Source organism: Stenella coeruleoalba, assembly GCF_951394435.1.
Source record: "Stenella coeruleoalba genome assembly, chromosome: 7".
NCBI lineage: Eukaryota > Metazoa > Chordata > Mammalia > Artiodactyla > Delphinidae > Stenella > Stenella coeruleoalba.
Genome location: NC_137153.1, coordinates 92481003 through 92505835, shown reverse-complemented (window position 1 = coordinate 92505835; position 24833 = coordinate 92481003). Strand labels below are relative to the sequence as shown.

At 43.8% G+C, this 24833-nt stretch overlaps 2 protein-coding genes across 2 annotated transcripts in view; both read left to right on the top strand.

Annotated features, from left to right (window-relative positions):
• Nucleotides 1-22208, top strand: part of GRIN3A (glutamate ionotropic receptor NMDA type subunit 3A) — a gene marked incomplete at both ends in the record, with an annotated part of 149437 nt that extends 127229 nt beyond the window's left edge. Inside the window, 3 exons of the mRNA XM_079926617.1 lie at nt 15799-15963; nt 17326-17402; nt 21869-22208. Coding sequence (XP_079782743.1) covers nt 15799-15963; nt 17326-17402; nt 21869-22208 — 582 coding nt within the window. The remainder of the gene's footprint in view (nt 1-15798; nt 15964-17325; nt 17403-21868) is intronic.
• On the top strand, nt 4736-5787 carry PPP3R2 (protein phosphatase 3 regulatory subunit B, beta; the record flags this gene model as incomplete). The annotated part of the gene is given in 3 exon segments (XM_079927748.1): nt 4736-4930; nt 5306-5402; nt 5405-5787. Coding segments are annotated over 3 exon segments (654 nt in total). The 5' UTR covers nt 4736-4756.
• Nucleotides 22209-24833: the final 2625 nt, after the last annotated feature.

The following is a 24833-nucleotide window of genomic DNA, read 5'->3' as shown; positions in this document are numbered from 1 at the left end:
TAGTACCTCTAAATACCCTTATCTTCCCTTGACCCTCCCCCCACCTCTCTCCTCAATGGGAGCCAACTAGTTTGTTCTCTGTATCTGTGAGTCGGTTTCTGTATTATAATATTCATTCATTTTATTTTTTAGATTCCACATATAAGTGAAAACTGTATTTGTCTTTCTCACTCTGACTTATTTCGCTTAGCATAATACCCTTTAGGTCCATCCATGTTGTTGAAATATTTGTTAAATGGATTTAAACTTCAAACAAGGTTTGTCACATCCAAGGAAGATAAAACACATAGAGCCAAAGTCAAATTTCTGCTTTGGAGAAAGCAAATAAAGGAGTAGGAAAGGGAAAAGTAAGGAGACAAGGTGTAAAATCTCTTGAGCCCCTAATGTGCGCTGGTGTGCTCTTTTAGTTGTGTTGTTGTTTTTTTTTAAGTTTTAGATGTTATCCCACTTAAACCTATAATAACATTATATGACACTATTATAGTATTTTTGAGTTGCAGGTGAGAACTCTGATGCTCATGAATGCTTTTAAACTCACGGCAATGTGGTTCCACAGTCTACACAGGGGCTACCTCAGTACAAACAGATGTTAAAGATGGTGCCCAGCAAATCACAGAAAGGTGAGGGCTTCCAACTGTAAAGCTCCCAGAGTGTGTGAATTACTCAGAAACTTGTTCTGCTGAATAACTTGGAAGATGAAGCTTTATATGAGCCTCAATTCTCATTACTTCTGTTTCTATTTTATTTTCCAGTGTCAGTTGTATTTGCATGTAACCCCTCACAGTCCTTTTCCTGAAAACTCTTGAGGAAAAAAAAAAATGGCTTACTGAAATGGAAGTGGTGTCAGGATCCTGATTTCTTCCAAAACAATCAGCCAGTCCTTTTAATGTGCTTCCTGCAGTGAATGTCCAGCAATCCAAATCCCCCCACAGTGATTAATGGAAAGAGTGACAAATAGTGTTTTCCATGGAAATGACTAAGAATAATGGCTGGAGAAAACTGAAACAATGGCATTGAGTCCCATAATAATGCTGAACTACAAAGTTTATAAAATGTGGAACAATGGGGAACTCGACTTCACACTGACTAAAATTTCAGATCCAGCATCACATTACCTCCTCTACAAGGCAGGAGTAAAGCAATTCTGATTGTGCACCGTTTTATTTCAAAGAAGTGGTACCATCTTCCTGGTAATGTCTGTTTCACCATTAAATTAGCTAACTCTTGGGATGATATTTCTCCTTCTACATAATATTTCTATATGCAATCCCTCATCTCACTCTTAGAATATATAAAGCAGGTGATTATTATCACCACTTTACAGATGAGGACACTGAGGCTGGGACAGTAACAGCTCCTCTAAGAGCTCACAGCTCATGGGGCAGAGCAGGGACTGGAACCTGGTCTATTTAATTCCTATGCTCTCACCACTGCCCCTCGCTACCTCCTAATACCACACCGTATAGAGGAAGACACTTACTTAAGAGTTTCCACACTGATGACTCCTTCCTAAAGGACAACCATCAAGGCATTACTCAGGAGAAAACCAAGAGGACTCCATAAGAGTACGAGTGAGGTCCGTCACTGCATTCCTCAAGCCTGCGATGGAAAATCTGCCATCAGCCCTCAAAGAACAGTGCCCTGGAGGAGCTGAAGTTAATGCTGGCTAAGGGCTTAGAGCAGCGATTGGCATATTGTACACGGTACACAAGGAGTGTTCATTAAATGAATGCACATACACTTAAGTGCCCAGGCTGCCAAGTATTCTTTCTTTAAGCCTTCATCTCCACCAGCAGGGTAAATAGTAATAAAATTAGTAATAATAACAACAATAATAATGATTTATCATATTGGTTAGTAACAGTTTAATCCTCATACAACTGTTTAAAATATATTATTAGCCCTATTTTACAGATGGGGAAAACTGACATTAAGCAAATTCTCCAAGCTGTTTACTGCTATTAAGTGGACAGTTAAGATTTGATTGCCCTATTGTTACAGAACGCAAGTCCGTGTGCCCCATGCGCAGTGAGGCCAAACAATCCCAAAACACTGGAATTTGGAACAGAGAAAGGTTGATTACAGGGCCATGCAAGGAGACGGATGGCTCATACCTTGAAAACACCGAACTCCCAGAAAGCTTTCAGCAAAGCCCTTTTACAGGAAAGGTGAGGGAGGGGCGTGGTTAGTTGATGCAGACTTCTTGGTGTCAGATCCTTTGTTCTTGAGGTCATGATGTTCCCGTAAACCTCACCAAAACAAAGGTTATTCTCTGTTCTGACAAGAAAGGGAAGGGTAGGCATTTAGTTCTGTCTCCATGCCTCCTTGCGGCTTTTAACACTTAACAAATTCTGTAAGCAAAGCAACATCATTACCCCTCATTTTACAAGGTCCCAAGGCTCGACTTTCGCCCTCTGAGGCCCAGGCCCTGGCTAAGAGGAAGGGCTCCCTGCAGGGGCCGGTTACCCTGCCCGGGAGCGTTAGTCCAGCACTCAGTCTGGGTCCTCCCGCCAGTGCCCAGCCCGACTGAAGAGGCAGAGCTCAGCTGGCAGCATCCTCAGGGCCAGGTCCCCAGATCCTGCGCAGCCGTCATCACTGAGGGAGCCAAGCGCCCTGGACCAAGCCGGCCCTCAGGCTCCTCAGACCCCCCAGACGAGGGCCGGGTCCCACGGACGGTGACCCACGGTGACTGCCGCCGCCACTAGGTGGCGGAGGTGGGGATGGGGCAGAGGTTCGCTGCTGCCTCAAGGCCTGGGCCCGGCCAGTAGGGGGCCATGGCGAGGGCTCTGGAGCGCTGCAGGACACAGCCCTCAGCTTGTCCGCGGGGCCCCCGGCTCACCCACCAGCTCGAGGCCAGAGGGCCTGGAAGGGAGGGCCCCTGAGAGAAGACCGCGATTCGCCTCTCACCGCACTCTCTACCATGGGGACCACAGCGCGGCTGACTGTCTGCAAAGCAAGACCTCTAATCGCCAAAAGCTAACGGTCTCGCGGTCTCGAGGTCTCGCGGTCTCGAGGTCTCGCGCTAACCATCTCGGTCTCGCGCTAACAGCCGCCGCCCCGCCCCTATTATACTATTCTAAATTCTTTCCACGCTACCATGCTTCTTTAAGACCTAGTTAATTCAGTCAGGAATTAACTGTGTAGATCTAATGGTAAGGTATTCCATGGCTTTGTTGTGCCAGTTTCAGCATGGTTACCTATAGGCTGATATTTTGGCTGAACTAAAGCACAGAAAAGGTGGCCACCTTTTTTTAAATGAGAGAGGGTTTGGCCCCTTCAGTTTGATTTAGTGTCCTGGGAGTCCCCCAAGTCCCTCAGAGCTGCATTGTTCTTGAACCAAATGTATTTCGTATGCATTTGGAGTAACTGATGTCTTCCTAAAGGAAGAAGGAATATGGGAGGCAGGGGTGAGATTCATCTTCAACAAAAAAGGACAAATCCACTTTAAGCAACGAGGGAAAGACTGAGACAGCCTAGGGACCACTTTTACTCTGAAAATATGGCAGAGGCTTCTCAGGACACATTACAGCCATTCCCCAAATTGGTCTGCAGGACAGCCGCCAGGCACTAGCCCAACAAAGATAAAGACTGGGTATGAGAGGATGGATTTGAAGTATTGTAATAGGGTGACAGAGGCTATGGTCTTGGGACCTGTATCTTCTTGAAAAGGGCCCTGAATTCAGCATTGTGTATATTCCTCAAGAATGTGTTACTGCCTGTAGATGATCCATGTGAGAAATTTTGTGTAATATCTGGGTGGTCTCTTACAAAGACCCTGAACCCCATGTTCTGAAAAAGGTCATTGGCCACTGTACCAGAAGGATGTCAATCCTGGCTTTCCCTCCCAGAGAATTTAGGAAAAACAGTTGACCCTTGAACAATGCCAAGGGCTTAGGGGTGCCAACCCTCTGCTCAGTGGAAAATCCTTGTATAGTCAGCCCTGGGTATCCTTTCTCAGTATCCCCGGTTCTGTCTCAGAGCATTCAACTATCTGCTGACCTTGTAGTACTGTAGTATTTACTATTGAAAAGTATCTGCATATAAGTGGACCCACACAGTTGAAACCCATGTTGTTCAAGGGTCAGCTATTGATGTATACATGACATCAATGCTTTGATGTATTATCTCATCTAGTCCTTACACCAGGCCTGCAAATAAGCATCAAGAGCCCCTGCTTGCAGTTTACACAGTCATTCAACATATGTTAAGCACATACTGCATTTCAGACACTATGCTGGGGATACCGCGGTGATTAATACAGCTGCGGCCCCGCCCCCTTGGAGTTTAATTTCCAAGGGAAGAAGGAAAAGTGACACGAGAAGGTTTTTAAAAATGGCAGGAGAGATAAGGGTTAAGGTACCGAGAGAAGGAAGAAAGCAGGTATCCCTGCCCTTAGCCTGTCCCGGGCATTCCCCCTAGCTCCCCTCTCCTACTTATCTTCCTATCTTACCCCCCACCCCCGCAAACTCCCCCCTCCCACCCCCTCTTCTCCCCCTGCTCACCCACTCCCCCGCCTGGCTCCCAGAGCTGCCCATTTTCTTGCCTGGCCGTGCGAACGGGTAGGGAAGGGTGAGAGGAGACGGTGCGGGGGGGGGGGGGGGGGTCCCACGAGCCCGCCCCCCCTAGCCCCCCCACCCCACCTGGCGGCGTAACAGTCCTTCTCCAGCCCTGCGTGCGCCCACCGCCCCTGCTCCCTCCCCCGACCCAATGTCCAGACTGGCTCCACAATGGAAATGAGTCCAGTTACCCAGTAGAAATGTGCTGCCACTTTGACCAAGACGAAATTAAACGGCTGGGCAAGCGGTTTAAGAAGCTGGACTCGGACAGTTCGGGCGCTCTGAGCGTGGAGTTCATGTCCCTGCCGGAGCTACAGGAGAACCCATTGGCGCAGCGAGTGACAGTCGTCTTCGACACAGACGGCAATAGAGAGGTGGTGAAGAACCTAGGGGTAAGACGGGAATAAAGACATAGACCTACTAGAGAATGGACTTGAGGACACGGGGAGGAGGAAGGGTAAGCTGGGACGAAGTGAGAGAGTGGCATGGACATATATACACTACCAAACGTAAAATAGATAGCAGTGGGAAGCAGCCGCATAGCACAGGGAGATCAGCTCAGTGCTTTGTGACCACCTAGAGGGGTGGGACAGGGAGGGTGGGAGGGAGGGAGACGCAAGAGGGAAGAGATATGGGAACATATGTATATGTATAACTGATTCACTTTGTTATAAAGCAGAAACTAACACACCATTGTAAAGCAATTATACCCCAATAAAAATGTTAAATAAATAAATAAAAATAGAGAGGTGGACTTCGGGGAATTCATCCTGGGGACCTCCCAGTTCAGTGTCAAGGGAGACAAGGAGCAGAAGCTGAGGTTTGCTTTCAGCATCTACGACATGGACAAGACGGCTACACTTCCAGCAGGGAGCCCTTCCAGGTGCTGACGATGATGGTGGGGGACAACCTGAAAGACTGGCAGTTACAGCAGCTCGTGGACAAAACCATCATCGTCCTGGGCAAGGATCACGGTGGGAAAATATCCTTCCAGGAATTCAGTGCTGCGGTCGGAAGCCTGGAGAGCCACAAGAAGTTGCTGACAATTGTGAGAGCTTTTATAAGAGCACCACCCAACAACGACTTTTTCTTTCTTCTCAAAGATCAGCTCAAGAGGCCCAGCACCCGTCCCTCTGGCCTGCTGGGAAGTATTTCTCTTTGTGAAGCAACATTTTCTAACACCAACCTCTTGCCCACCTCAGTGTTATGTATTCTCCTGGGAATGCCCTAAGTCAGGGAGAACATAATGAAGGAGCATGGGGGGGGGGGGGAAGAAAAGGAAATGGCTTTTATGAACGTATTTTCTTCTTTGTTTTGATTCAGAGGCCAAACTATAAAGAGTGAAGAATAACTTTTAAAGTTCAAAAATAAGAAAATATACATCTTTTCCTTTACTTCTCATGGTTTCATATGTGGGGAAAAATTCCGAAAAGGTGTTAGGTGAACTGTTTTCATTTACTTGTGGTGTTCAGGCATCTTTTGACGGGTCGTTATCTACTTATTGTAGCAACAGGGATGAATATATTCCTCTTGGCTGAGCCTCTTTTAATCACCTCTCTCTGGGCAACAAAAACCCATCTTTCGCTTTTGAAAGCCACAGCCCACTCCCCATGGTACATCCAGAAATCCCCGAGCATGTCTTGAGGGTCAGGAATCCAGCTAGGCTCCTCCTATCTCATCGCTCCAGCTCCTGAACAGTTTCTTTTCAGAGCAGAAACTCAGGGCTCTTGTAAGAAATGCTAAGACTGGACTAAATGCCCAGTCTAACGATCAGTCTCCGTGAAGGTGGGTTTTAAGGGTTGGCTGCCCACTCCAGTGTTAAGTTCAGTTCATGGGGCTTCCGCTCAAACAGGGCAGAGAACTTCGTAGGAAGCTCTCTCACCTCCAATACTCAGCCCCGCTCCAGTTGGAGAGAATAGGCCACATTCAGAGTCATTCTTCCCACAAGCAGAGGCAGTGAAGATTCCAGCTGCAGTGGACTCTCCCTAGGATGCTGAAGCGGCGTTGCTCCTGGCACTCAAAAGATGCAGAGATGAGCAGGTACACCTCTGCAGCAGGGGTGGACGCTCTGTACACTAACAAAGCTTACTTCTTAAAATCAGACCTGGGCCTGGCAGGGAAGGCAAGAGCTCTCTCGTGGTGGGAAGCCTTTTCTCTAATGTAACAGTCAGCCCAGAGTCCCTCACACCCTAATAAACCTGCAGCCAAGGGGTGTGCTGGAGCCTGGTCATACTGGGTGAGAATCAAAGTGTGCACGTCCCTCCCCAACCCTGTGTTCAGTGATGTCATGTCGATCGCTTGAAATCAGCCATAGTGAGAGTAGTAAGTACCTCACAGAAAAAAGCAGAAAGTTTTAGTTGTTTTGCTTCTGCTTGTTTTGGAGAGCCAGTATACCAGTAAGTACACTGCTGCCTGCACCCTAGATGTTACCAGCTCTCTGTGGTCCCACTTACTACTGTCAGATCCTGGAGAACAAGCTGTCCTCAGAAGAGCTGGGACAGGACTGGTCCCAATGTCTGCCACTTTACATCAGGCCTGTTTCTCACAGTGGTCCAATCCCCGTAGAAGGTGCTTAAGGCTCTCAGAATACCAGGACAATGAGACGTACTCTCCCTACATGTACTAAGACAAGCGACAAAACCCAGGTGATTTTTCTCAGGACAAGAAAGATCTGTTTCAAGATTAATTATCCTTATATTTCGAAGAGGCTGGTAGCTAGTCTTCCCTGCCCCCATCCCCCCGCAAAAATAAAACCCAAAAGTGGGACAAGTAAATCCACAAATTGAATTACTGTCCGAGCACCCATCTACCAAGGCACCCTGCCATACTTTTTATTTAATAAATTACTTATGAACCACAAAGAATAGGTATCCAACCCCTTAACTTCCTGCGCAGTCCTAAAAAAAATGTATGAATGATCAGTAAATGCTCCCAATCCTGTAGTTATACGAGTCTTACCCCCATTTCAGGGTAACGTAGTTCAAAGACTCAGACTGGGTTTGGATGCAGTTACAACTGGGTTTTTATCACAGTCACTTCTTATTAGTTGTGCGAGCGCAAGCATGTTACTTAACCTCTTTGTGTCATTTCTCCTGATTAAAATGAAGATCCATCCCCAGGTTATTTTGAGGAATCAAGAAGATTAAACATGTAAAGTGCTAGAGCACAAAACTTTCATGCTACCCATGGCCTTCCCTTCCCCCTTTCGTCCTCTTCTACTAGATCAATATATAAGGGAGAAGGAGGCCTCTTGGTTCCTTTCCAACGCTTACTTAGTATTTAGCCACACCCACTCTCAGATTAGCTGGACATTTGTGTGATCCTACTCCAGAAAGGAAACAATGGAAATAATGTCAAGATCTTCCCCACCCCTGCATTTGCAGAGGGGATAACAGATGTCTTGACTGGAGAAAGTTTAAAAGAGTGAGACTCTCATTCTAGCCCAACCTATTTGACTTTGTGAAGGAAACCTTGCATGAGAAAAGTGAGCTTGTGTAATGCCAGGGAAGAGGATTTCTGAAAGAGAGACATTATTTGTATGCTCTGCAATGTGCACGTTAAAATATGGAAATTAAAAATTAGGACCGAGAGTTTGAAACATGTTGGATTACATGTTCAAATTTAACAAGAGGAGGAAAACTATTTCAGCTCCTAGAGTGGCTGGAATTCACAAGCTAATTGCTTGATCAGTCTACCTAATATAGTTACCCAAGTCTTTGTGGCAGTGACCTGGAACTGTGAGCCTGTTTCTAGCTTCAGCAACTAGAAAGATCTGACTGTATGAATATTTGGGAAGAGAGATCACATTTACTTCCAAATTAGAATGCTTTGATTCTTCTCTTTGTTAATTGCCAGTTGCCAACAAATCTAGTTCTGTACAGGTCCTCGGGGTAATAATAGTAGTTAACGCATATTGAACAGCTGTTCCAGGTCCTGTTACATTTGTTATATCATTTAATCATCATAACAACACTGTGGGGTGGGTGCTATCATCTCAGTTTTACAGATGATGCTATGGAGAGATCTAGAATCTTCTCCAAGTTATCCCAGCTGGTAAGTGGCAAAGTGAGGACTTGAACCAGGCTCTGTGACCCCAAATGCTGAGCTTTTTTCACCTCACTCCATTGCTTCCTATTTTTATGGTTTTTGTATTTACCTGCCTCAAATTATTCCTGATAGTCTTATTAATATAATCAAACCAAGCCTCAGGTTTTACAAAGAGGTGAATTTCTTGTCAAGGAGCAAGCAGCTTCTACCTCTTTGGTTCTATACAGTGCAAAAAATTAAAAATTAAAATTAAAAGTATTAGGCAAGGCAGTCTTACATCATCATCCACCTCCATCTCATCTTGAGAAATAAGTGACAGTATTTAGATTAAGCTGGTAACAGCAACCAATATGTTTTGAGGCTGTAGACATCAGTAACACTACGTTGTTGTGAATCATATATTAATGGATTGTGTCTGCTCTCTACCATATGTTGCAATCCCCAAACCACTAGACACTTCCTTTTTTTTTGAAACGTAGGAAAAAATATGGCCTTAGCATAGTTGGTTTATTCTCTAAATCTATCTTGCTTCGGAGGAATTCTCAAGGAAAAACCTTCAGGAATTTTTTTTATTACAAATTCCATTCTTCACTTATGCTTATTGATTCTCTCTGTTAGGATTTAAAGTGGTTCGTGAGTCTGGCTACTATGTTTTATCTATTTTGCATGCCTTGAAAAGGGAGAGGCTTAGATGTTTTTTAAGACAAGGTGGCACCATGATAAAGGAGTCAGGTCGCTAGACTGAGAATCGGAACTGGACCTCTCTCCTTTCGTACTGGCTGCCCTAGCTCTTCCACTGGCTGGTGACTGTGTAAATAGTGACAAACCATGTGTCAGCTTTAAAGCACTAGCTGATTCATAGTGAAAAACCATAACACTGAAGCGACATGAGCAGCAATAAAAGCTGTGTAGATAAAGGATACAATCTGACAGCTCTTAGACTAAATCTGACACACAAATAAGTTGTTTTGTTGTTAATTTTACATGGTGTTTGTTCTCACAATGTTTTGTGTATGTGTGTGTGCATGTGGCCAACATTTTTTTTAAAAATAGGATTTTAAGTAAAAATCAAAATTAGCATAAAGGAATGCAGACCACCCCGGGATGGGAGTGGTCTTTTACTAGCTAAGGTACCTCTGCAGCATGGGGCTGAAATCAAAAGTCTCAATAAAGACAAAGCAATATGTTCCACTCTTGTTAAAAAAGCTCAAGATGGACTGAAGTGTTCATTATTTTTCAGAAATAAAGCAATTGGTCATAAAACATCCCAACAACTGCTATTTCTAATGACTGAACAACAGAAGAGTTTCCAATAATCAAAACAAATAGAGCCATATAGAATTCAAACACCTGTATAATAAAATCTAACAAAACAAGGTAACAGGAAAACTTAAAAATTGAGACACATATGTAATGTGTTAGGAAAGGCGTTAATAGCTTTTTTCAGTAAAAATCCATGCCTTTTCTGAAATGCATAATTGGGCAAATCATATAAATATATAATACATACCTGGGGCAACAGGAAAAACAAACATGAAAAAGTAGCCAGAAAATTTGAATAAATACAAATCAGAATACCTAAAACAGGAAAAAATGATTAGTTGCAAAACAGGGTTGGAGAGGATGTGAGCATCCTGTGCAATGGGGCATCTTGGGAATCACTGGGAATGGTTTTCACACTCTTGAGGACCATTTCACACATCACAAGGCATCAGAACGGTTATATGATCTTACCTGGTAATCCCACCCATTGCAATATATATCTCAAAGAAAGGATCAAAAATGATTTTTTAAATGCTATATGCAAAAGATTTTTTATTGTGGCAATATTTATTATATATATAATAAGTAATATTAAATACCTGACAGTTTGGGAGTAAAGTCAATTACGATAAAATAATAGTTACTGATAATATAAAGCTATTAAAGTTAATAAATAAAATAACTGTATAAATCCATAAATTTTTAGATTAAGTTTTTTAAAAAGAATATTTGTTATATTAACATATAACAGAGTTTACAACTCTGGAAAATATATGTGCATATGGTTGTAGTTCAGAGGAGAAAATGAAGAATTGAAAGTATATAGTAAAAGGATAATGGTAATCACCTCAAATTTAATTTTTAGAAATATTTTTCTGAGTTATTTTATTAATAAATTAAGACTTTTCAAAAGACCGCACAGTGGAGATAATGTAGCACATTCAGCACCAGGTCCAAGGCTAAAAGATGGTTTCCCAAACCTAGAAGGGGCGGGGGCTCTGGGAGCACAAGGAACAGAAAGGGGGCATCTCCTCAGCAACCTGGGCTGTGCCATATTGAGGAGCTGTTAAGCAGATTCCAGGTTAGAAGAGACAGAGGTGCCACAGCCCCCAGGACCAGGGATGTGATGGGAAGTTCCTGCGGACCCTAATTTTACTGTCCATCTAGATTATTTTCTTATCCAAATGTGTGAGCACTGTTAACTTCACTCATGCAGTGTCTCCCTGGATTTTGCAAATCATTTTTTGTTTCTTTTGTTGAATGTAATCTTTCAGTCTTTCAGTCTTCATTGATGAGAAAGTTTCAGATTCTATGAGTGAATATTTTCTTTATCCCTTTTCATGATTGTTGTTACAATTTTTTAGAAATCCCACATGATTACATCGCACAATCTTACCCCATTGTCTCCACCCAGGCAAACTCTCTCCCGCGATAGCTGTCCTTGGTACCTCTGGAGCCCACACCTCATGCAGGTGGAGGTCTCCTTCTTCTGTGCCCGTCCTCCCACCCAGACAAAGGGCTATATGTACAGACACAATGAGTCTGCCAAATTTTATTGAGCTACTTTCTCTTCTGGGCAAAATAGTGGGGTGTTAAAAAAAAAAGGAAATCATGTCTTCAAAATTAGAAACAGCATTTGCTTGCTCCTCATCCTGCTTCCCAGTATCTAGGAGAGGAATTGAAAGCAACGATTACAGACTCTTTAGAGGATCAGAGAAAATGGGTAGCTGCTGTGGAGTGGGTGATGTGGAGTGGGGGCTAGGGAGGCTTAGATCATAAGATTTAACCAGTAACATCTGAGGCAAATGATGACTGAAATACTTTAACTGCATTCCTTGCTGGAGTTTCAGAACCTAGTCAGTTATCTAACCAGCTGTCAGATGTTTCAAGGGTCCACATCTGAGCAAGGTGCAAAGGAGGGTTTAGCAGCAACAAAATTGGCGGTCTTGGCCTCTACATGTCACTGATGATCTAGGCAGAGACCAATCAGAACCTTTGATAGTACAGGCATCACCCTTTATCTGAATCTAGTCTGTTCCTGGAAATATGTTGGCTGGTAAATTTCCAGATGGTAGGAGTCCTTTCTGTTATCTTGTATGAGATGAACAATAAAGCCTTCCCACCTCATCCAAAAAGCCCAAACAGTTTCCCTAAATATCACTAAAACATTCTTAGACATTTATTAGTGTTTAATATCTAATGCACAATGCATGGACTGTTATATATGACAATCCACCAATGATTTCTGCATAATATGAAGCATTTAAAACACCAGTTCTTCAATGCTTAATCAGTGGTTATTCATGTGTGCATAATACAGAGTATGCTTTCCCACCACAGTACAGTGGATATATATTAATGTAAATGAACAATAAAATAAAATGTTAAAGAAATATAACAAGTATAAATAACATTTAGCAAAATAAAATAAGCAAGCAAGACAATTTTTTGAGTGGTTACGTATTGATTAAAGAGTTAATGGAGTGAGATTGGATGGGCTAGAGTGAGCCTGTGAAGGACTAAGTGAAGCCATAAATGCCTGAGATTTGCCTGTGGCTAAATCCTGGGACAGTCTTCTCTCCTTGGCTCTTGAGACTCTAGACGTGTGTGGCTGTGAGCTATCAAATGGGATAAAGTAATGGGATGAAGAAAATAAAAAACTTAGGTCTGTTTGCATTTCTTTGCTTCCATTGATACAGCTCTTGACAACATGAGACTGGGCTGTGATTGCATTTCTGAATGTGATGTTTCTGCTCCTGTCACTTGCACCTGCAGTCATTATTTTGTCTGCATCACTTAAATTTATTTTAAAGATTGACATTGAATATTCATTGCTCCTCTTCTTCCTCTGACAAGTGATAAATGTCAAGTTGAGCAAGTTCCACTCTATCAGACAAAAAGTTTTCACTTGATAACGTGGGGCTGATGCACATATGTAATGCATAACACATTGAAGTAGTGTGGTCCTAGGGGAAGGACAGCCGAATTACAACTGCAGTGGTACATCTTATCACTGAGACCCAGACACAGTATAAACATTTTCATTGGTGCCCAAAGGCAGATTATAGTGTTTTCTATTCAGATGGTGAGTTCTGAATAAAATTTTTTGCAAGTTGTAACAGGGAATAGTCAGAGTTCAGACAGCAAGGGGCACCTGTGAATGGTGTTTGCTTGAAGGCAGTGCGGGCTTTGGCATCAGACAATCCTGGATCCATAGCCTGGCTTCCCCATTTATTAGCTTGTATCATCTTGGGTATGGTAGTTAATGAGCCTCAGTTTCCTCAAATGTAAAATAGGGATAATAATACTGAACTTACAATGTTATTATAAGATCATAATATGCATATATGGTGTCTGGCACACAGATGTCCAATTAAAAAAAACACAGCAACTACTTCTATTAGTCTGTTAGCATGTGGATGTAAACAACAGAAATTTAAAGAAAGAAATGTATAAAATAAACTGAATACAGCCTCTTTGTTATTGGGATAATAAGAGGAAAATGAGACTAATTACTGTTATGCACAAAAAAACAGAGGGAACATCATGCTTTTAAAAGCAGGACGATTCACTGTAAGTTAAATTTTTCTTCTTCATCTTGGCAGCACCTTATAAGAAAGCAACACCAGTCTGTTTAGTGTTTTGCTGAGTGTTTGATGCTGTTAGTGTTAAAGTCCAAAATTAATTTCCCCAGTGCATTCTTCGTCCACAGCAGTAGTAATTGAATCCTTCTGTAATAGCCGTACCCTGTACACATTACAACAGGCCCAGGCCAAGGGAGGTTTTCAAACACATTTGTGTATACTTTCTGGAGGTCAGGTTGGTCACCACTTGTACAGAGATGTCCCAGGAAAAGCCCTCGTACCCGAGTAGCCTTCAGGGTCTGATACACTTCTCACATTTCCTAGACCAGCATTTCTTGTTCCCTAAAGCTGGGCTTCCTCCCTCATTCTCAGGTGTCTGCTAGTTTTCCTGCCTGTGTCCCAGTCTCCTAAACCTGGTGCATATTCTGTGCCCCTGCTCACCTTTAGTCTTTTCTTCTTCAGGGATCCTAGCACCCATCTTTGGTCCAGAGCCACTGCCAGAAGTAGTGTCATGGAGGAAAAGAGATTCCATGACCCAGGCTCCCCCAAAGACTGAAATCTCCAAACTCTGCCTCTGAGTCTGGGCCCCCAGATAGACTTTCTGGCATACCACGGAGGTCTAGCCATGTCTGAGCCATCCCAAATGGCTGCTTCTCCAGGACTGGGGGTAGAGGTGGGGAGAATGAAAGAAAGGAAGACCCATCAAGAGGATGGGAGGATCACTCATGTCAGTCAAATGAGGTGGTTAAGAGTGTAGGCTCTGGAGCCAGACTACCTGGGTGTGAACTCCAGCTCTGACCTTTACTAGTTATGGGACCTTGGACAAGTCACTTCATTCTTTTGTTCCTAAGTTTCCTCACCTGTAAAATGGAGGTAGTAACAGTACCTCTCTCATAGGTCCTTAGGAAGATTAAGAAAATTGCTACATTGATAAAGAGCTCAGAACTGTGCCTTCCACATGTTAAGTGCTAAATAATTGTCGATGATGATGGTGACCAAAAGCCTCCAGCAAAGGAATGACACCTAGGCTCCTTAGCATTGGTTTGTGTGATCTTGGGTGAGGTGCTTAATCTAGGCTTGCCTAGTGCGGGCCTGTTTCTCCCTCAGGACACAGGCCTCCTGCACCCTACCCCTGAACACAGCTCTCTATTTCACAAGCCCCCAGATCACTGTGCTGGAAGTTCATGTCTTTGTTACATTCTTTGTTTCTGCTTCCCTCAGCTTCGAGTGCCACTTTCCCACCCGAGCCTCCACATTCTACCTCCCTTACTTTAAGTCTTATCTCATGAGCCAGCTTCTCTGCAAAACCCAGGAGGCGTGGATCAATTTATCATGGGGTATAAATGTTTGCTTCCTCCCCAGATTCAAGCTGATTGAAGGCAGGGAAACAACCCTCCTAACTTCACCCCCCAGTACTTGGGAGAGTGCCTGGCACATAGTAGGCACTCAAGGTATCAAATGTCTTTCTTTCTGCAGGACTGACTGGTCATCGATGTCGTAGACTGGATGATACGTATTTCATAAGGACTTCGTGTAAATCATTTAGCAAAGTGCCTGTCACAGGTGTTAAAGTTATTATATTTATGGCTGTTGTTGCTCTTTTGTTGTAGAGTAGAAAGAGCCCAGGCTTTGGAGCTACTAAACAAACATTGACTTATAGACCAGCTTTGTCACTTAAATGCTGCAGGAACTTCAGTTTCCTCAACTATAAATTGCAGTTATCATACCTATCTCGGCGCAAAAATAAAAAGTAAGCAATCAACAAATAGGTCCCTTCTCTTTCTCCTCTGTGGCTGTCTAATTTTGTGACCTGGCTCAATTCCCTTCACTTCTCTGGCCCAGGTTACTCATCTTGAAAATGAGGACATTCAACTAGATGATCTCCATGTTCCCTGGCAGATCTAAATGTCAAAATTATTGAACTCATCATCTTTTCCCCTTAAATCTACTCATTCTCTGTCCCTGAGAGAGGTTCTTTCCTTGATAACTATTTAATGTTTTGATATATTAAATTGTTTCAGTTTTCAGTCTCTCTCGATGTCTATCTCTCTGTGTCTCTCTTGAGACCATAGGGTAGTCCAGATGCAGGGCCTCTGCACGACTCCAGAAACCATTCATACAGTAGGACTGTATGTGAGTAGCACCCCGGGAATTGTGCCCTGCAGCAGCCCTCAGTCCTGGATGGATTCCCTTCACAGTGTAGTTTAGTGATGTCTGCGGAGCACGCAGAGGAACAGTCTCCAGCTTTCCTTGGGTCCAGCAAAAAAGAATCTGCATCTAAGAGTGAACAATCGTGGGACCAGATGAAGCATCACATTCATGGCCTTTCCTTTCCTGTTCTGCCACAGACTTTGCAAATGGGCATCAAACACTTCTCTGGACTCTTCGTGCTGCTGTGCGTTGGATTTGGTCTCTCCATCTTGACCACCATTGGTGAGCACATAGTGTACAGGCTGCTGCTCCCACGCATCAAGAACAAATCTAGGCTGCAATACTGGCTCCACACCAGTCAGGTGAGTGCCACAGGCATCTTCCTCCAATATTCCTAAACGTCCGAATTCCCAGTAATGGGAGAATCCGGGGCCCCAAGTCAGACTGACAAATGACAGGTTACCAAGAGAACCAGGGTTGTGTAGACACTCTCAATGTACAAGATGGAGTTCCCTCTATCCCATTAATTCACTTGCCCCTTAAATCAAGCTATCCCATAATGCTCGTGCCTTTCATATAACTGTCCACTGTTGCTCACAGTGGAAGGAATAGCATCCCTTTTAACCTGGCTTCTCTTAGTGACAGTCTGAAGAGATGGTGTGAAAGATTTGTTTCCTATAGACTCTTTTCTTGCCAAAATTGAAACCCATTAAATGAACTCGAAGTCCATTTCCCTTTAGATGAACCTACCAGCCCCTGTTCTCACTGCATTTCAATGGTCCAGAGCTTTGAAGTCCACTGGTGCCAAGGCCAAGCTCATAGGATCAAAGTTCCTTCATGTAATCCAGACACCTACACACTCACTTACAGACAGAACTGAAAATGTCAGGCAGACCACCATTCAAGCGTATTCCTTTGCACATCTCACCCTGATGGAAACTGGCACTGAGAGACAAAATGTACTCTGAAGGCTTCTTACCGATGAAGGAGCTCTAGCAAAGGCAGCAGTTCCCCCCGGCCCCCGCCCCCCAGCGCGTTGTCCAGCGAGGCCGGAGGAGCCATCCTGACCTCCCAACGACTCCCTCCTACTTCCCAGTGCACTATCTCAGCTCCTCAGTAGTGAGGCTGCCAGTTCTGCCACCTTTGCCCCCTGCATTGTTATGCGGACTCACTGCTTTGTTAACACAGTACTTTTTTTCTAGATAGGTCACTATCATTGGTTTGGTTACATGTGAACCCTGTTGTTCCTACTTTCATCCTAGGACCTAATTGGTCTCCTAAGGAGGACTCTGCAGACAACTGATCCTCTCCATTGTATGTTAGCATGATTAATTTAATTAATCAGGAGTTCTTACCTTCTTTGTTTTGGCTGTTAAGAAGTCAGACTTAAGTTTTTGACTCACCTTTAGCAATTGTGCCAGGCCCTTTGCCACGTGTTGGTTATGATAACTCTTCTTTATATCACATACCTTTTTACAACTCAGAGTATTTCTAAGCTTCCCATCAAATTACTTTTCTTTCCTCCAGGTAGAATAATAACTTATAATTAGAATTTTTGCTTTCTTGAGATTTGGGACTGAATATTGATCTTTTTTCCGTCATCATTGTTAAGTTGTTTAAAGAGGCCTAGGTTTGTAGTGAAGAGATTAAATCTCAGGGGGTACTTTGTCCCCTGGTTGCGTGTTTCTAACAGTCTCTGTGTGTGCATCTGTTCTTTCTGCCAGAGATTACATAGAGCACTAAACACATCATTCGTGGAGGAAAAGCGGCAGCGTTTCAAGACTAAGCGTGTGGAAAAGAGGTAAGAAGAGGCCGGTTCCAGGTGTCATTTATGTTTGTTAAAAGTTTAGAGATGTAACTGAGACTTCATGCTCAAAAGGGAAATTATGTATAATGAATCAAATCGGGACCAAGTTGTTGATAAACACCATCAGTAAAAATACGTGGTCTCAAATAGAAGTAGCACAGACAAAATAAAAAACATATCTGTACATAGATGGACACTGAAATGCAGTAGAGGCAATATATGTTGTGGTTTAAGTGCTGGTGTGATCTCTAAGGTCAAGCATCCGGATCCAAATACTGACTCTGACACTTACAATATGTGTGGTCTTGGGCGAGTCGCTATGCCCCAATTTCCTCACTCGTGAAAATTAGATAGAGTACCTACTTTCTAGAGATGCTATAAGAATTCAATGAGATAACACATCTAAAGCCCTGAAAACAAAGCTATTTTAGCTATTATTGTGTACAAAATACAAGTTAGACTTAATTCATAAGTACCACAGGCAGTTTCATGCAATATTGCCCCCTTTGGCATGTTTCCACTCCCCACTCCTTTCCAGCACTTCTAGGAATATTTGAAATATGCAACAGACGTGTTCTGTTTAACCCATTTCCCGGCACTGTTACTACAAACTCCCCAGAAAAGAGCATCTCATTAATAGGAAGCAACAAGCATTAAATGCATAGTTGACATTTGAAAATTGAAACTCTGCATCTTCCCCACATCCAGCCTGTGGAAGACTGTTGCCTCATTCATGGTGGCTAGAGATGTTAGAAGTATTTGGGTCTAGTACCTGGCTGGCCTCTGTTTCATGCTGCCTAAGACAGCCTCCTGGTTCTTTCTTATGTCCAGAGGCCTCGGTTTACAGCATTTCCTCCAAGCAACTCTGTCATCTATGGCAGATCCTCAGCTCCAAGCTTGGCTTTCTGGGTAATTTTAAAACCTGACACTCACACTTCTTATTCACAATAGAGGACAAGGAAAAGGGGGTGGAAAACATGATTCTTTTTCATTGTTTTTACCTCCTTGGGGACTGCTGCAGTCCCCTTCTCTGCAATTTGCATCAAGCTTGTCAGAATCATTTCCGTTATCTCTTAAAGCCTCTCTTTCCAGGCAGGGAGCACACCCCCCTCTCCCTCAGGGTCTGTGGTGCTCCTGTATCACACTGCGGCCCCATCAGCAACAAGCTGCCGACCAATCAGGTCACAGCTGTTCTATGTCGTGTTACATATTTTTGCTATAATTATTTTTAACATAAATTTTTAATGAGAGAGGAACACAAGAAGACATAGCAGCAAAGACACCATCTCATAATAACAAAGCATTTGTTTTCCAGCCATAATAGAAACAGGGAGCTTCCAGTGATCGCATTTCCAACTGTGAGATGACTCCTATTCGCATTTCTCTCACCTAAATTCAGAACCAAATGCATCTTTCACTCAGCTTATCCATTTTTGTTGGCAGATTCCCTTCTGAAATCCCTTATTTTGAGAAGGAGCTAAGGCAACACACCCTCATGGCTTATTGGGCCCATGTTTCCTGTGGTACCTCCCTACAACCCAACACCCACCTATAACCTTTCAAACGCAGTGAGTGTTTGAGGGCTCACAGCTGTCACAACTCTTCTGCATGGTCTAGTGGAGTATTGAACCTCAGCGTTACAAAATTGTCCTGTGAAAGCTTTTTAGTGTTAAATTCAGTTAACTCACTGGTTGCCTTACACTCTAAGGCTGAGGAAAGCTTGCAAACCACAATCAAAACACTCTAGAGGCCAACAATATAACACGTTCATTTCCTCCAATTAGACACCATATCTGCCATTCAACACCTATCACCTTGCATTCATAGGTGGCTCAGAGCCACATGTCAATCATCAGAGCACTTGAGATGCTGCCACCTAGAGTATGTCATGGAAGCCAGCTTTTGCTTATTCTTCTATATTATATTCCCAGATATATGTACAAAGCTCTGGAGAAAACCAGATTGGCTAATTCTATTTGCCTGATTTCTGAGGTTGCCTGGACATTCTAGGAAAATGTGTTGATGCCTAACTCCCAGGTTTTCCCCACTATGAATCATTCCATGATCCTAGAGTTAGGTCCGTTGGCTCAAAAACTCTCTCCCTCTTTTTTTCTTTGGAAGAATATCTATGCAAATACCTTAATCTGCCACAACTTGACATCCCTCCCCTATGTTTCTTATTTATTGAGTGAATAAAATAATAGATAAATGAATGAATTACTAACATATGGGTTTGAGGAAAGGCCTGGGGAAATTATGGGCCATGGTATGAAAAGATTTTGCTCTTTTCTTTAAATCAGAGGAAAAAGGTAGATATTGCAAAAGACTATATATATAGTCCTTAGTTTATTCAACATGTGATTTCATGTAAATTTTGGTCTGTCCTTCACTCCACTGGGTTGCCAATACACCTCCTCTTTTCTCTTTCCTCTCACCTCAAGATATACAAAAATTGTAAACCATATATATATATATATATATACAAATAACACATGCCACAAACAAGATTGTTTTGAAATTATTCAAACTCAATAGTAAAAGATTTGAAGGAAGAATTAAAGGGAAATGTAAGGCTAGAAGGAAAATTATATCCACATCTTTGACCCAGTGTAAAGACAATGGAGCTGTAAGTGAGCTCATTATAGAACTTTTACCCAGCCCAGGGCACAGGAAAGCTGGGCTGTGGTACTCCCTGCTCATTTATATGGGCCTTAAACCATGAGAAATGTTAAAGAACTGCAGAGTGGTTTGGAATGTGTTTGTGTGTTTTAATGGCTCGGAGCACGTATCAATCAGTTTTTGCTGTGTGAGAAATCATCTCAGTTCATAATGTTTTAAACAACAGCTAGTTGCTTATGAATCTATGTGTCAGCTGTGCAGGCTACTGATTTGGGCCAAACTTGGCTGATCGTGGTCACATTTGCTCCTGTGTCTACAACCAGCTTGGAGAAAGGAGGGAGAAGCAGAGGGCTGGCTGGTCTAGGATGGCCTCAGCTGGTCAACCAGGAAGACTGGGGACTCTCTCCGATGGTCTGTTATCAACCACCCGACTAGTCTGGACTGGTTCCACTGTAGCAGTAGGGTTCTGAGAGAGGCAGTGGAAGTGTGCAAGACTTGGAACCACCACCTGCCACTTCTGCCACTTCCTATTGGCCAGAACAAGTCATGAGACCCGGCCAAATTCAAGGGGGAGGGAAAGAAGACTTTCCCCTGGAATCCCCCTTGATAAGGGTGAGTTGCTAAGTCACACTGCAGAGGGATATGGATGAAAGGAAGAACGAAGGATTAGGACCACTTTTGCAATGCACACAGGGCAAAATGAAACAGGATCACCCTAGTTAAGTCCTTGTGTTTTTGTTCTTATCCATGTAACTGAATCGACACTTAATTATCTCTCCCTTTTCCCCTCCCCTGCAGGTCCTTCCCTTCTCCTCCTGGTTAGTAAGAGTCCAGGAATAAATTCTTGATTCAGTTACATGGATGGGAACAAAGACACAAGGACTTAATAGAGTGTTTCTATTTTGTTTTGCCCTGTGGTAGATTGCAAAAGTGGTCATAATCCTCCTCTGCCTCCTCTTCCTCCTTCTCCTTCAACAAGGCTAGAAGAAATTAGCAGCCATGTGCTTAGGGCTCTAATCTGTTCTTATAGCAAGAAGCTCTTCTCATTGCATCTGTCAAAGTGTATTTCAGAAACCAGACCCCCTCTTCCTGTGCCTGGTCAGCAATAACTCTTTTGCTGTCTACAGCCATCTCAAGGATGGTGGTAGGTGGCTCGACACGAGCCTGAAAGAGGATCTATTTCGATTTGACTTTCATTATTCCAGCAAGAACTTGAGGCTCTCTTGGGTCTTTTTTTTTTTTTTTAAGCTTCAGACCTCAACTGTCATTCTCAACTCACAAAGTCATCCCTATACTGGGACACTTTGGGCTGAAACCTGCAGCTTGTATGCTTTTATTCTCCTCAAACTCAACTAGTAAACATCAGGGTTGTCCTGCGGGGCTAAGGATGAGTCATATTAGAGTACCTACCAGCAGGACCATGCTTAGAGTCCAGCAGCTGAATAAACAGAATCTCATTTCTACTGAAGCATCATCTTCATAGCCGTGAACTGTTTCAAGTCAGTGCGGCTTTCTGAGCCTCACTGGCAGGAAGAGAATAGAAAAGCATCTAAGGTTCTTCATAAAAGAACGTGCCATACCCTGGCCCATCAGCCCTCCAGGTGCAACACCCATTCCGGTTTCAGGACAGCATGAGACTTGATGAATCACTGAACATCAGTTGAAAAGAATTGCATTGGCTCCTTTTATTCCCCTGACACTCCAGCAGGCAGCCTGTCCATGGTTTTGTGACTCCATCTCTATCTGCGTACCCAGTTCCATATTACTCACAAGGAAGTAGCTAAAAGATGGGGAGAGCTGCAGAGTAGAAAGTCAATCTAAAGTGTCTCTTGGTTTCCTAGGTCCAATGTGGGACCCTGTCAGCTCACTGTGTGGAATACGTCCAATCTGAGTCATGACAATCGACGAAAATACATCTTCAGTGATGAGGGGGGACAAAACCAGCTGAGCCTCCGGACCCACCAAGACATCCCTCTCCCACCAAGAAGAAGAGAGCTTCCTGCCTCGCTGACCACCAATGGGAAAGCAGACTCCCTAAATGGGGCTCGGAACTCAGTGATGCAGGAGCTCTCAGAGCTGGAGAAGCAGATTCAGGTGATCCAGCAAGAGCTGCAGCTGGCTGTGAGCAGGAAAACGGAGCTGGAAGAGTACCAAAGGACAAATCGGACTTGTGAGCCCTAAGTGGCCACGCTGCTCTCTTTTCTCAGTTCCTGGCCTTCTTCTGAGCCCTTAAGACACTTTGTAATGCTCTTTTGTAACTACTGACCAAGGTGGGGGGAAGCTGAGGTCTGGGTCTTCTTAGAGGTCAAGTCTGCTCTCCCTAGCCTGCAAAGCAGCAGCCAGCCTTCTCAAGCTCATTCCTAGGTCTCCAGGGTAGGAGTCTTCCTCAGAGCAGGAATCTTACATTAGTCAGAAGTAAACACCGTGTGAGGGATCTGTGAATAACCAGACAACCCCAGCTCCTGTTAATCTTTTCACCTGGTGCCACAGTAACATTTCTGGTTTTTAGTCCTTTCTCTGCACTATCAACAAGAGATAAAATTGTTACTCATACCTGTGTCTTACTGGGTTGTTGGTTTTAATCTTAGTATAGAGCGGGATTATTCAGGGTTGTGACTTTTGCTATAACTCCCCAGTGTAGATTTGTTCCTACAGTCTGAATGGGGAGCCAGGGAAGAGCTAGAGAAACTTAGGACAGGAAGGTGGGTACTTAGAAAACTTAACTGAACTCATTCACATCATAGCAGGCCAAAGATTGATTGGATCAGGCAAGAGCCATGTTTTTGAAAGGGTCCTGGATCTCCAACATCATCCTGACTAACATTTGGTAGGAACATGTTTACACGCCACTATGAAAGGGAACAGGGATGTGGTGAGCAGAAAGAGCACAGGCAGAAGAGGCATTAAAATGTATACCATGGGCTTCCCTGGTGGCGCAGTGGTTGAGAGTCCGTCTGCCGATGCAGGGGACATGGGTTCGTGCCCCGGTCCGGGAAGATCCCACGTGCCGTGGAGCGGCTAGGCCCGTGAGCCATGGCCGCTGAGCCTGTGTGTCTGGAGCCTGTGTGTCCGGAGCCTGTGCTCTGCAACAGGAGAGGCCACAACAGTGAGAGGCCCGCGTACCGCAAAAAAAAAAAAAAAAAAAAAAAAATGTATACCATGCTTTTCAAACGAAAGCTCTGGGCCAGAAAAGCAATTTCGCTAAGGAATGAATAGGCCCGTACTTCTAATCTAATTAAGCATCTCCACTATAGTGTGTGCCTTTCAGAAAGGAAAGTGAGAAAAGCAAGGCAAGGATGTGGCCTTAGGATGAAACTGGGACATTCCTGCTAATTGCCTGCACAGGACATGTGAGCTGGCACTGTGAGTTAAGGGAAGGTGTTCTGCAATCCATATATTTGGCTATTTTCAGATCAGCAGTCACCTGTGTCTTAGCTATAGGAATCCCAGAAGTGAACTTCAAGCCTGTGAACACCACAAGCTTAAACATTCAGGAATGTGCCCTGTGCTTTTCATATCTATATGGATCACTAGCAAGTCAGTCTTGCAGCCTCACACCCCCTCATCTGTGAGAAACTGTGAACAGGCACTGGTCCCTCTGATTCTCCCCCAAACCCCATCTAATGCCCCCAAGAGATTGATATGAGTAAGCCGTTTCCCCTCTGCCTAGGCATCCCTTTTCCAGTGTGCAAAGGCTTGGACACGCAGAAAGGGAAAGGAATACGTGAACTATAGAACTTCAGTTCTCAGTCACCTAGGAACTCATTAGGATGCTGACTGCATGAGATGGGAAAGGGGGTGGATGTGGGCTCAGAAAACTGTTACCAACACTCCCAGGTGACTGACATGCGGCCTAAAAATTACTCTTCAAGAAACATTGTTCTAGAAATTTGTCTGCTCCAGGCATGGGGAGAATTGAGAAGAGCCTTTTTGAGAGTTTCTCAAAAGGCTTCAGCACACACCTGATGATTCACGGTCCACACAGCCACGCCCACCCCAGGACACCATGTAGGACTAGACTTCCTTGTCTATCAATTACTTGCTTTATCTTCTCAGTTGCTTATCATCTTTGCTCCACCCCAGTCAGTTTGAAGGCCTACAGAGTTCTCAGCACCGTGCCAAGCACTGTGCTCTGTAAGCTGCAGATCATTGGGAAGGCTCCTCAATCACAAAATTTCTTCCCCTACTTTTGGATGCAGTCCCTGCATTTCCACCAAGAGCTGCCCAGTCCCCCAAGGAAAGATAACACTTTAAGCTGCAATTAGATAAGACTCCAGCAATTAGCTGTCTGAGAAAACCCTGGGGTGGATACAGGCTTAGAGATTCTGATGAGGGAGGTGGACGGGTTCTAAAGTTAGACTTCATCAACCTCACAGATGAAACAGTTCAATAATGAGGGAACAGTGATCCCTGGAAACAGAAAGGACAGCTCTGCTTTGAAATGCCCATCCTCCCATGTTCTCACCCCAGACAAAAAAGTAGGTTTGCAACTGCCTTTGGAAGATTATGCCCCTTAGCCATCCCCACCCATCTGCAACAACTAAGGATGCTCTAGAGACTCTGCCATCATGCTCTGCACCCCTAACCTCTGCGCAGCCTGGAAGGCTGACGTATAGGTGTACCTCAACTCACGTAACAGCCATGCTCCTAATGCTGTACCTGGACATTTTTTATAACTCAGCTCAGATTCTGACTGTACTTGAGAAGTTGGCTATTTAAAGGAACCCAGAGGTGAATTCTTTTGTAAAGAATCCTTTTGTAATGCAATTAATTATCCCGTAATGTATTTGTTTTGTAAGTTTGGAT